The following is a 12,500-nucleotide window of genomic DNA, read 5'->3' as shown; positions in this document are numbered from 1 at the left end:
GGAATGGACTTGTAGGCAGGAAAAGAGAATCTGGAGGGAAAACTAATGATGAAAAAGTCTACTCTATCCCTGTGCCTTCATTAAATACATGGAAAGAACGAGAGAGGCACATCTGGATTCAATCCGCGTCCCTTTGATGGCATCAAGTGTTCTTTTCCCAGATCAGGGGGCTGGAAGCTACGGGATGTCTATGGCAGCTCCAAGCCCAGAGTCGACTCCTGCCATCTGAACGCATGACCCCACCCCCACCTACACTGCCCCCCCCATCACCTCCACCACCCCTCCACTCCTCTGGAGCTGCTGGTTACTTTGCAGAGGAAAACTCTTTAAAAAATATGACATGAAGCGTTTTAAACATGACCTAAAGCAGAACGTTCAAACATTTCTGGCTCCTGTAAAACAAATCTGAGACCAGTCATCACAAACACAACCTCTTATTGTTGGAACACTTCAAATATGAACCTGCCTCCCTGTTTTGGGTTCTTTTTGGTACAGCTTAGAGATCTGTTGAGGTAAAAATGTCTACGAATATACAGAACAGACACGGAAAACATTAAATGACTTCAAGTCTTCAAATTGATCCATTAGCTGATCAAAAGCCTGAAGCAGGGCAAGTCTGTGAGCAGCTCCATCAGAACCGGACGACTGAGAATCGTCATCAACATACCTGCTCAGATGAATGTTTGGTTGTAGGGCCGGACACACAGCTCCACCTCTGACTGGCTGAGATGCTGTAAAATACCTGAAAAACACAAACACAGCTGTCAGACTCTCCTCTGGTCCGATTAAGCACCAAAGCACCACCAACTACAACATCCCTAATGATTTCCCAATACCTTGTCCCTTTTGGAGAGGTTCTGTTTGCTTATGTGGGGCCCCTGGGGGCCCCGAGCAGCTCCGTAACAGATGTATATTTAAGCTAAAATGCTCCAATGTTGTTTTTAATTTTCATTATGAAAGAATTCCTCCCTATGAGCTCCATCGTGTAGTTTGGAAGTGTGGCCCTGACAGTCCCGTGCAGAGCTGACTGGCAGGAGTTATGGTTGATTTAATTGGTGGCAGACCGCAGAACAGTCAAGAGTGGGTTTTTATCAACACACAACCAGAGATAACAACAGTGTGTGTGTCTGCAGAGGCTGCTGCTCCGCCAGGGGGCCGAAGACGGGCCGGAGAAGGACCACAGCCGGGCTGATGGTGCTGATGATGATGTTTTTTGCTGAGGAAGGAGGTGTGTGTGTGTATGTGTGTGTGTGTGTGTGTGTGGGGGGCGCTCGCGGTGGGGGCCTGTGAAACGTCAGACACAGCATAAAGGCATTGCCACGTAATTACGGGGCTCCTATTAAGAGTGTGTGTGTGTGTGTTAGTGTGTGTGTGTCCGCCCTCCAAAGTTTCATTTCAGAGCGAGGGAGAGAGAGAGAGGGGGAGAGAGGGGGGAGAGAGAGAGAGAGAGAGAGAGAGGGAGAGAGAGACTACAGGGTCTGCCGCCTGGAGGCGCGGCGCTAACGTCCTGCCTCCCCGCGCCTAGCTGCCGCTGAGAGCGAGCTTTGCGCACACACGGAGCTTTGCGCATCTGGTCGTCATCAGCAGCAGCAGCTCTTCCTCCTCAGATGTGAGTCAACCAGAGTGGGAAGAAGAAGAAGAGGAAGGAGAAGCAGCGCGGGAGGACTTCTTCTGTTCTTACATGACTTGTTGAACGCGCGTGAGAGTCGCTGTCCGGCAGCCGGACCCACGCACCGCGCGCCGCTGGATGGATTTGGCTGAACCGGGTTTGATCGGGGAGAAAAGCTCTGCTGAAGTCTGGTCCCGCGGCTGACCTGGATGTGAACAGATCCGCCCTCTGCTCGGAGCAGAGTCTGTCCCTGGCTGTGTTTTCCTGGAGACGCTGCCGGTGCGCTCTGCATGCACGGATCTACTGGGCTCGCTCGTGATTCTGGTCTTCACCGCTCCGTTCTTTCCCGCTGCTCCACTCTTGCGTCATGACTTCTAGCTATGCACATGTAATGGACAGGCAAGCTACGATATCAAACCGCCTGGAGAGTCCGATCACGTCTAACCTGGACACCCTGCAAGCCAAAAAGAACTTCTCGGTCAGCCACCTGTTGGATCTGGAAGAGGCCGGGGAAATGGTCGGCACTCAGGCGGACGAAAGCGTCGGGGAGGCGGGGAGGAGTATGCTGGAGTCCCCGGGGCTGACCAGCGGGAGCGACACGACCCAACAGGAGAGTAAGTGAAAAAGAGTTCGGAGAGAGGCCGAACGCGGGATGGGACTAAAGAACCAGCCTCAGAGTGTTTGCTTTCTGTCTCACGGCCCTGGGTTCTGCGGATGGCCCCGTGGTGTCAGGCAGGCTTTCTGGGAAATGTGGCTCTAATGAGTCGCTGAAAACTCATTTGTTTTCATGACGTGCTGGCGCGTGTCCGCGCGCTGAGCGCATGAATGGAGCTGTGCGCAGCGCGGCGCGCATGGAAGGAATCCTTTAGTGAGTTTTGGCAATGCATCATCCCTGACGGCCTCCCCCTCAAAACGGCCATTAATTTACCATTAACACTTTGATGTCAGTGAGGTATGATGCTGTTGGTGGACATGGTCAGTGAAGTAACCTTACGAGTCCTGCTCAGGGGTGATAAATCTCCTGATGCCTGCTGACCTAAATGAGGCCACTTTTTCATCATCCAGATTGTGAGCTTTTTTAATTAAGAGGAAAAATATTTTATTTTGAAAATCCTCAGCGGGTACAGGACTGAGCTCGTGTGCCACGTGTGTGATAGTTTGGTGTGTATCTGCGGAACTCGATCTCTAAATGATGATTTTTTTTTTGCGTGTGTGTGCGTAAAATTGAGGCCCGCTTTGGTGAGTCCAGAGGCGGACACTCCTGCGCGGGCTGCCGCTATAATCCACCCAGAGAGCCTGGATTATTATTTCCATTTCCCCCGTCTGTCGGCGCGTCACTGCGTGCGTGGAAGTGGGCTCTGCTCTGAAAGTGGCCGCTCGGCCTCTCAGGCGCCCCGCTGAGAGAGTCAATAAACGCTCCTTCCTCCTCCTCCTCCTCCTCCTCCTCCGCAGGCTGACAGAACCGTTACAGGCTTTAATGAGTGTTATTGTTATTTCTTTGTGAGAAATATGCGGGAGGAAGTGTCCGGGTCACGTCGTTAATTCACGGTTATTTTCAGCCTGTCAAACACTTTCAGAGCATCGACGTCCAATCATTTGTCATAATTAGAGCGCGTGTCCTCGTTCCAACAATTAAGGAATCAAATATCAGTGAGTGAGGCTGCAAACAACACTCACACTCAGAACACCGACACTTTTCTGTTTTTAAAGCCAGTTATTTTAGAACACGTCTGCTTCATTTCATCCTGAGTTTTACTCAGAACATCGGCAGCTCGAGGATCTCAGTCCGTTTCAGGATGTTCCAGAAACTTCTGTGACTCTCTGACTCCATGAAATAACACAAACACGGCCTTTCCCCGCTGTGTTATTTCAGCACTCTCCTGAATGAGCTCTGGCAGGAGGCTCATTGACTTTACTGATAGCTGCTAATGAGATCAGTCTAATCACGTGCGGGCCGCACTGAGCTGCAGGGTGACGGTGATGATGGTGATGATGATGATGACGGTGATGATGATGATGATGATGGTGGTGGCGGTGATGGGGAAGGCTTTGATTTGCCGTTTTAAATTTCAGCCTGCAGGCTTAATTAAAAGCGTTCTGAGGCCGGAGCGCCGCGCAGACGCTGCAGAGCTATTCAGAGAAACACGCAGGCTGAAACCTGCAGTTTATTTTAAACATGCGCAGTTTATTTTAAACATGCGCAGTTTATTTTAAAAATGCGCAGTTTAAATAATTTTTTTGTTTTTTTAGGAATTGTTTTTGTGCACTATATTTTTCATACAGAGCTAAAGAGCTTAGAGCTAAAACAATAAAAACATTTAATTCAAATGTTAACCAGCTCCTTCAATATGTTGAGGAATGATGTGCTGGGATTATTATTATTATTATTATTATTATTATTATTATTATTATTATTATTATTATCAGACTATTATGGGAACAGTTCTGGTTTCGGACGCCATCAGCGGCTCTGAGCGGGTTAAACGTCGGGCCCGCTGTGCCGGGCCTGTGCAGCCTGTTCTCTGCAGGATCTGAGCGCGGTCTCCGGCTGCCAGCAGCGTTTACAGCTCAGCTCTTCTGGAGCTCCGTCTGTGTTTTTTCCTCCGTTTACTGAGCCGAGCTTAAACCTGAGAGAGCGTGAAGTCTGCAGTCAGCACGGTGGAAAAACTGAGGCCGAAACAGACTCCTGGAGGAGTCAGGAGGTTTACATTTAAACACAGGACGTTTCATTATTTACCTGAAGTCAGGGTGACTTTTAAATTCTAAACTTTTTTCCCTGTCAGTGTCGCTTTAATAACAAAAACCTAATGAATGATATGTTCAGTTAGTTTGCTCCCAGGCAGCCACTCTGAGGGCTCCGGCCATGATTAACTGGACCTGAAGCAGAACATTTAAACATTAAAATAAATAAAAAGAATAAAGTAGAGTGTGCAGCTTGAACTTCGCCTCAGGGAGAAAAAAAACCCTTCTCAGCTCAGTTGGTGGCCCGTGGGTTCATTTTAATTAAGGGTCAAAGGTCAAATAGATTGTGAAGCAGCTTTGGTAAACTCCTCCACAGCTTATTTACACCTGATATGAACTGAAGGACACTTCACTGCTTTAAAGCGCTGAACGGAGAACATTAACACTTTAAGACCATTTACTGAGGACACATTAAAGAAAACAGAAATATTAAATATAAGATATTCCTTTTATCTTTATATAATAATAAGAATTATAATAATAATTATATTTTTAACAGTCCAAATGTGTCAATAAACTATGTTTAAAAACATAAACTACATGATTTATTTTACAGAAACTCGGGACAAAAAGCTGGCCTCATTTCTGTCAGTTCAAACAAGAAGAATGTTTACATGTGTTTGCTCTGAGCTGTCTCCTGATTGGCTGAGACATGATGACAAAAGTCCCAACAAGTTACTCCATCACTGTGTGTGTGTGTGTGTGTGTGAGACAGAGTGAGAGAAAATAGTTTTAAAAAATATTGATCCCATAAAAGACCTAAACTGAGTCAGGAAAATAAAACACTCCAAAAAATGACCCATAAAACTTTACGAGCATTAATTTATAATTGAACATAAAATATGTTACAGGACTCACTGGAAAATTAAATACAAATTCAGACTGGTAATGTAAAAAAAAAGAAGAAAATCCCTGATTATTGATCTGAACATTGATTTAGTGAACGTCCTGCCTGTAAATGAACCTGCAGCCTCAGAGAGGAGCAGCAGAAAGCTCCGGAAATAAAGAAAAGAAATAAAACACCGGGTTTGAAATGAAAATGAATGCTGGGAAATATGATCATATCATAATTCCATTTTTAAATTTGTCTTTATTTGCTGCTTGAGATCCAAGTTATTTTCTAAATGTTGTGTATCATTTAAAAAACAAAACACACCCAGATCGATGAAACTGTTTTTATGGGATCATATTTTACAATTAAACGATTTAAATTCACAGTATTAGTATAATAGAAAAGCTTGTTTACCGCCGGCTAAATGAAACTCAAGCTAAGACCAAAAGGAGGATCCTGTCTGAACTATGATCGTTGTTACAGTTTGTGTCTCTAAGAGTCACAGCGTCAGCCTGAAAGAGGTCCAGACCAGTTTTCATCCATCAGCTCACACTCGACACAGAGAGTGCAAATAAAACAACTGAACACCTCCGGCTGTCAGGCCAAGACAAAAGCTGGGCTGAACGTGTGTGTGTGTGTGATCAGGCAGCAGCACGGCTCCTGTTGTCTGTGTTCAAGTGTTATTTTGTGGTCTTGTTGTGCAGCCGCAGCTCCGGCGCTGATTCCAGCCGGCAGGAGCGTTCAGACCGAGCACAGGAAGGTGCTCGCACATTTACTGCAGGGCGCCTGTTTGTCTGCCTGCCTGCTCGTATGTTTGTCGGCTGTTTGGTAGCTCGGCTCGGGGCCAGCGATGATGAGTTATTTAAATGATTCTTTATTTAACAGAATGTATTTGGTGTGTTTGTTTTTGTTAACGGGGCAGAAACATGTGAGGTCACAGATCAGGACTTCCTTCTCAAGAGAGAGGGTGCAGAGATATTATTATTATTATTATTAGGATACTTTGGGTGAACAGACACATTAACAAACAATATTTTTAGATATTTTTACCCATATGATCACATCACAGTGATGTCACCCTTTAATTTAAAAGAACTTTGTGCAGAAACACACACGATGTTCACATGTTGTGTTTGAACTGTTTGTGTTTTAAGCAGAAACAATGAGACTGTAGAGTCCATGTGTTCATTTCACAGCAGCCAGATTTTTAGTATGAAGTAATGAGTGTGTATTTTTAAATCAATCAGAATAGTCCTGTACAGGACAACTTTTCATTCCTGGCTGAAGTGAACACCGGCCCGCAGCCGTTCTTTTATAAAGCAGGGAGATCTGTGCGTTATTAAAACTTGATGTGCTCGGACACGGTGCTTTGACCTTCCTATGTTCCTGTGGTTTTATTCTGTTAAAAACACTTGTCCTTCTTCTTCTGCCTTCAGATGAACAGATGAACACAGAGGAGAAGAAGAAGCGGAAGCAGCGCAGGAACAGAACCACCTTCAACAGCAGCCAGCTGCAGGCTCTGGAGCGGGTGTTTGAGAGGACGCACTACCCCGACGCCTTCGTCAGGGAGGACCTGGCCCGCAGGGTCAACCTCACCGAGGCCAGAGTGCAGGTATGCCTCGCTGACCTCCAGAGGCTTTTATTTTGAAATGAAATGATTCCTCGAGGTAACGAAAAAAATGAACTGATTCCATTAAACAGAAAGAGATCGATCAACAGAGAGCAGCAGCCCCACACACAGCAGGGCTCCCAATCATCTGGTAGCTCTTACACTAATAGATTTAACTGATTCTCAGTGGGTGAAAGTCATTAACATGTTTACATTGGGTATTAAGCGGCTGATAAGTTTCACAGACATCCATCACTCCTCCATCATGGCTGGAATAATCACTGATATTCCAGAGTCTGTGAGCAGTTTGTAGAAACTCCCCAGATGACTGGATGTGATCAGAAAAGTGGATGTAATGACGTCTAATTTCCTCAGCGGTTAACAGATCAGTGATAAACTGTGAGCGTGTGCAGCACATGAGGGCTGCAGCACAGCGGCAGCTAAATATGATGCAGGATGTCACACGTCCAGATGAGGAGGAGAACCAACAACACGGAGAACCCTGTCTTTATCTAATCACTGACCAGTGTAGGTGAGAGTGTGGAGGCACAAAGAAGAACATTTCATCCACACACACACACACAGAAGAGTGAAAGCTGCTTTCTGTATTTATGTGCTGTAAACAAGTAAATAACAACCGAGCCTAATTAGAAAAGACATGTTAGTTTTTGTGTTTTCTGCACTAACTCAACGACAGCAAAGTATTTACAGACTTGGTCACAAATTAAACTGAATAAATTCAGCGGTGAGATGAATCTGCGGCGGTCCATAGTGCTGAAACAAATTCATGTGTTTTGTGTTTGTCAGTTTAAAGGATCATTTTTTAGCATTAGAGAGGCTGCCGTTTGTCAAAAAGTACAAGTCCAGTCTCACCAACATGGCCGCCGCTTCAGCAGGTTTCACCTCAAATCACTGAACAATAGAAAAAGTCGTGAAACAGGTCAACAGTTTGTCATTAGCTGACTGTGAAGGGAAGAATTCAGAGGCGGCGGACGTGATGACATCTTCCTGATTAGGAATTTTGACAGTCTGATGCTTTAATAGTTTCATAGCAAACTGCATAAATTTAGTTCCTTTCACATCATTGTGAATTACAAAAAGTCCTGGGCCTTGTGGCGGTCCTCTGGAGGGACAGGGCTTTTACTTCATATTCATGTTAAAATTCGGGATGTTGACATAAACGCAGCGTCTCTACTGTCGCTGTGCTGAGCTAATCGGGTCACCGAGTGTGATCTGGAAACTCTTCCAACTGAGACTTAATGTATGCAGCCTGAGAGGCAAAAGTCAGGGCAAGAAGTAACCACAGACAATGCTGTTCATGGAGCTGTGAGCACAAAGCAGGTTTCTGCATTTATGGAATCAGAAGCCGATTTTAGTCAGCTCTGAATATGCAAACGCAAATCTGTCCAAGTCTAACTTACAAGTGAGGAAGGTGCAGCTTAACTTAAAGTTCACGCAGCAATTCATTAAAATACACACTAACAAACAAATCTTCTCTCTTATCTTTAAAGTGAGGGTTCTGTGGGCAGAGTGAGCGAGAGGAAGTGGAGCTGCTGGAGCGAGAGCTGCTGCACATCTGTGATTAATGTATAGCAGAGAGAGCAGCGCAGCAATCCTTTGATAAAAGAGACTTTGGGCTCATTCCTGAGGCCCTGCGTCAGCGAGCACGCTCAGCTTCTAATAATGGATCTGATATCACAACATTAGCACCCACAGAGTCATGGTGAAGTGTAGACGGAGAAGGTGTGGGTGTGTTTGGGGATGATGTGACTGAAGGTCAGATAGATAGATAGATAGATAGATATACTTTATTGATCCCGCAGGGGAAACTGTTCTCATGTCAAATGATTTCATGTCCTCTGCGCCTTCAGACAGACGTCTGATGTCCATCCAGAATCAAACCCCTTACTGTGATCAATAAACAGCAGGCTGCCCCCCCCCCCTCTGTGTCACACCACATCATGAAAAAATAGAGAAATAGAGAAATCCAACTCTGAGGTGTCAAACTTTATCGACAAGCTGCAACAAACAGGACGTGCATCGTACACAGTGTCTCACATATCACAGTGTCCACGCTGTAGAAGTGCACACACTTTTTACAATTACTCACAGGCTTTGCTGCTATTAACGCTAAAACAAGAGTTCAGGTTTCAGTACGTTACAGGATCACCTTCATCTCTTGTTACTGTCCCCTGTGTTTCCAGGTCTGGTTTCAGAACAGGAGGGCTAAGTTCCGCAGGAACGAGCGAGCCATGCTGGCGAGCAAAAACGCCTCCCTCCTCAAATCCTACTCAGGAGACGTGACAGCGGTGGAGCAGCCGATCGTGCCTCGCCCTGCGCCACGCCCGAATGACTACCTGTCCTGGGGCAGTGCCGCCCCCTACAGGTACAGTCCCCTCTAGTCTGCTTAAACTACAAAACCTCACTCCAAAAACCTGACATGGCTACACAACGCCCCCGCACACCGCACTGCAGCAAAGTAAAGACGTTCCCTCAAACACTCGGATACCTCTGCAGGCCTGTGGTGCCTCAGCGTTGCTGACTCCACAATAACCACACCTTAACACCAGCGTGACGGCTCACACACACTCACACACACACTGCTCTGTTATTGTTTCATTTCCTCCTCCTCTGCTACCTGCACATACTCCTCATATCTGCTCCATCTCCTCTGAGCCACCTGAACTCCATCCCTCAGACCTCAGACTGATCTCACGTCTGCTGCTCCGTTCACTCCACCTTTATTCAGCGCTGCATCGCACACACGGGACAATAACATGCTCCTTTTCTTTTTGTCAAGAGGTTCTTAGTTCATCTGGAGATTAAAGCCTCTTGTTTCAGCAGATTTTTCTGACTTTTACACTCTTGGCTTCTAGCAATTTAACGTAATTACAGCTTTTTCTTATAAATGTGTTTTTCCTTGTTAGTTACATTTCTCTAGAACATTTATTTATTTTTTCCTTGTAAAGTTCTGACTTTAATATCCAAGCTTTGAGAGATATTAAACTTTTTATGTCAAAACACAAATAATCACATCGATGAGACATTTTTCATTTTCAGAGATCTACTTTTTTTTTTTAAAAATTGAGCCAATATTTCTTTAAAATACTCCAACAGCTCTCAGCTCCAGACATCCACGGCTGCTCCTATCCTGACTTCTTCTCTAATCTCCCTGCTCTTCATCCAGCCTCACACATACAGACTAACCGTGCTGAATCCAAACATCCTTTTCCTCGCCCTCTCCCCTCTGTCAGCGTGAGCGGGGTGGGGCCAGATCCTGTGACCTTCTGACGAGGTGATAATGTGACAACAAACCGTATTAAATCCACCGCCGACCCCTGCGACCCCTGCGTGCTACACTACACCAGATAATGAGCGTTACGCAGAGAGACAGAGCTCTACTGGGCAACATTTTTTGTGACTCTGGTTCCATTGGTCATGATTTACAGTAATCCTCCGTTATGAAACTGGGTATAAAATGTCAGAGCCCGCGGCCACGGCTCAGACCCTCTGAGAGGGTTTCTGATCCGGCCGCAGAGCAGCAGGGGGGGGATCTTTTGTGAAGAAGGACTAATGCTATGTGGTGCTAACACTTGACTGTATATTATCCTTAAGCTGGTACCCGATGCCGGAGGGGGGGCCAGTGCGAGTGCCACAGAAAATGCTGCCCTCAGAGAACAAGTACGCTTTACCTTTACTACAGTTCTTTTCTTTGTCTTTAAGGAAGCATTCTGATCTTTCTGCATGTTTAAGTTCTAATGCTACAAAAATTTAGTTTCATATTTTCTGTTATTCTGCTATTTTTTTATGCACCGAAAGACGTCCAATTTAGGATTATTTGAATAAATTCTGAACACAAAGTCAACAGTAGATAATCAGTTCATTTTAGGAAAGTTATGCATGATAGGAGATATTTTAAACAACATAAAAGGACCTCAGACATTATTAGACACATTAATCAATCAATCAAGACAAAGTGAACAACGGTGCTGGAAGATGTTTTTGCTTATTTGAGTCCTTGTAGGCTGAGTACAGATGTGACCCATCCTGGGTGGATATAAAAAGCTTAAATGAACTGTTTCAGGTCATATGAAGTCCAGTCAGCGTGTTGTAAACGTGCAGAAACGTCCTGATGCTCCTTTGAGGACTTTTGGTTTCAGTCAGATTTGAATTTCTTCACCTGATGTCTTTATCTTTTCTTTACATTTCTCCACAGCTGCGGCTCATGCTGAGCTTTAGCCTGATCACAGGTGATGTCATCTTTTTCTCCTCTTTCCTCCCCCCCCCCACCCTTCTCTTGTCTCTCAGCGCCATGGCAACCTACCCGCCCACCTGCTCCAACACCAACACGTCCCAGGGAATGAACATGGCCAACAGCATCGCCAACCTGCGGCTCAAAGCCAAGGAGTACAGCTTGAACCAGGTGCCCACGGTCAACTGAGAGGAGGAGGAGGAGGAGCTCAGGGCTCACACAGGAAGGGAGGGGACCCTCTCTGCTGACGGACACCATCACAGGGATGAACATCATCTCACACGCCCTGGATAATGAAGCCTCTCCCTTTAGGAGCAGCCATGACGGCGTACCACCACCAGCTGTATGTTAAATGTTGGACACCAAGTGATGGCAGGATTTTCCCCACTTTTCTTCACCTCCTGAGCGTCACTGAACTTTTGTTCTCACTAAAAAGACATCTGGGCGGATGCTGTTTCCCCAAATCTCTGCGTAGTTTTAACATTTGTGCCTGAGGAGGAGGCCGACGTCCAATCAGAGGACTTACAAATGGACTGTGTGGATAGTGCTGGATAGACCAACACACCAGACGTGGGATCAATTCTTTTTACGACAACAACAACAAACCGACAAAAAAAGACTTCCTCTGACATTTATCCAGTTTTTTAAGATAGTTTTGTTTTTTTCATGTTATACCACTGACAAGCAAACATTTTCAACGCATTTTGATTTTCCTGTAATAGTCCAATATAAAGGAGAGGCTAATGTATTTCTGAATCCAAAACTAGTAGATCATTTCCTATGATATCCTTTATTTGTAACAGAATAAAACCTGCATATTAATAAAAGTGTGTCTTTGCAATGCAGTGGCAGTGTCCAACTCAACGTATCCTCTGAAAGTTTCCAATCTTTAAGTACTTTTCCATTTTTTTCCTGAAACAATCTGACGGGATCTTTATGGTTAAAAAGATTTGTAATTCATTACAACAAAAATACGATTTCTACAATACAGTCCGATCTAAATCATGCTTCAGAACCTATAAGAAATAAGTATGTTTATGGTTGAGACCATTTGGAAAGCAAAATGATCTTGGAACTTGTGCACGCCCCATAAAAGAGAGATTTACAGCCCGAGAACAGATTCTCCTTCAGAGAAACCTCAAGCTGTTCCTGCTTCAGTGTTTTTTTTCCCTGATTACCACAACCTGAAATTTCCATCTTAAAAACAGGATATTTATGAGCAGGGAAATCCTCTCCTTAATATGAAGGGCCTCTGGGCCTCGTTTAACTCGGCGGCTGTCATACAAGGTGTTTCTTCTCCGTGGCCTCTCATAACCTTCACTCAACAAACACATGTCCGCACTCGTCCTCGTCCTGCACACGGGCCGTAAAAACAGGGTCAAGCAGGGTTTTTTTCTTTTTTTTTAATTTTTGGTGAGCTCACGCGAGACCACGTGTCACGAGGAAATGTTATTCA

General features: G+C 45.2%; 1 protein-coding gene across 5 annotated transcripts; it reads left to right on the top strand.

The window, feature by feature from the left end:
* Window positions 1–1,514: 1,514 nt before the first annotated feature.
* On the top strand, window positions 1,515–11,889 carry prrx1b (paired related homeobox 1b). 5 transcript variants are annotated; one of them, XM_028404709.1, is made up of 5 exons: window positions 1,515–2,223; window positions 6,620–6,795; window positions 8,997–9,178; window positions 10,408–10,467; window positions 11,099–11,156. In XM_028404709.1, exons 1-5 carry the CDS (start codon window positions 1,977–1,979, stop codon window positions 11,154–11,156), a joined length of 723 nt encoding a protein of 240 aa, XP_028260510.1. In that variant the 5' UTR covers window positions 1,515–1,976. The 5 variants fall into 5 exon arrangements, with proteins under 5 accessions (XP_028260510.1, XP_028260508.1, XP_028260509.1 ...); XM_028404707.1 differs by having other exon boundaries at window positions 1,519–2,223; window positions 10,408–10,473; window positions 11,009–11,124; XM_028404705.1 differs by having other exon boundaries at window positions 1,523–2,223; window positions 10,408–10,473; window positions 11,101–11,889.
* Window positions 11,890–12,500: the final 611 nt, after the last annotated feature.

The sequence above is a fragment of the Parambassis ranga genome, chromosome 4, assembly GCF_900634625.1.
Source record: "Parambassis ranga chromosome 4, fParRan2.1, whole genome shotgun sequence".
Classification (NCBI taxonomy): domain Eukaryota; kingdom Metazoa; phylum Chordata; class Actinopteri; family Ambassidae; genus Parambassis; species Parambassis ranga.
This window is presented reverse-complemented; position numbering and strand designations above follow the sequence as displayed.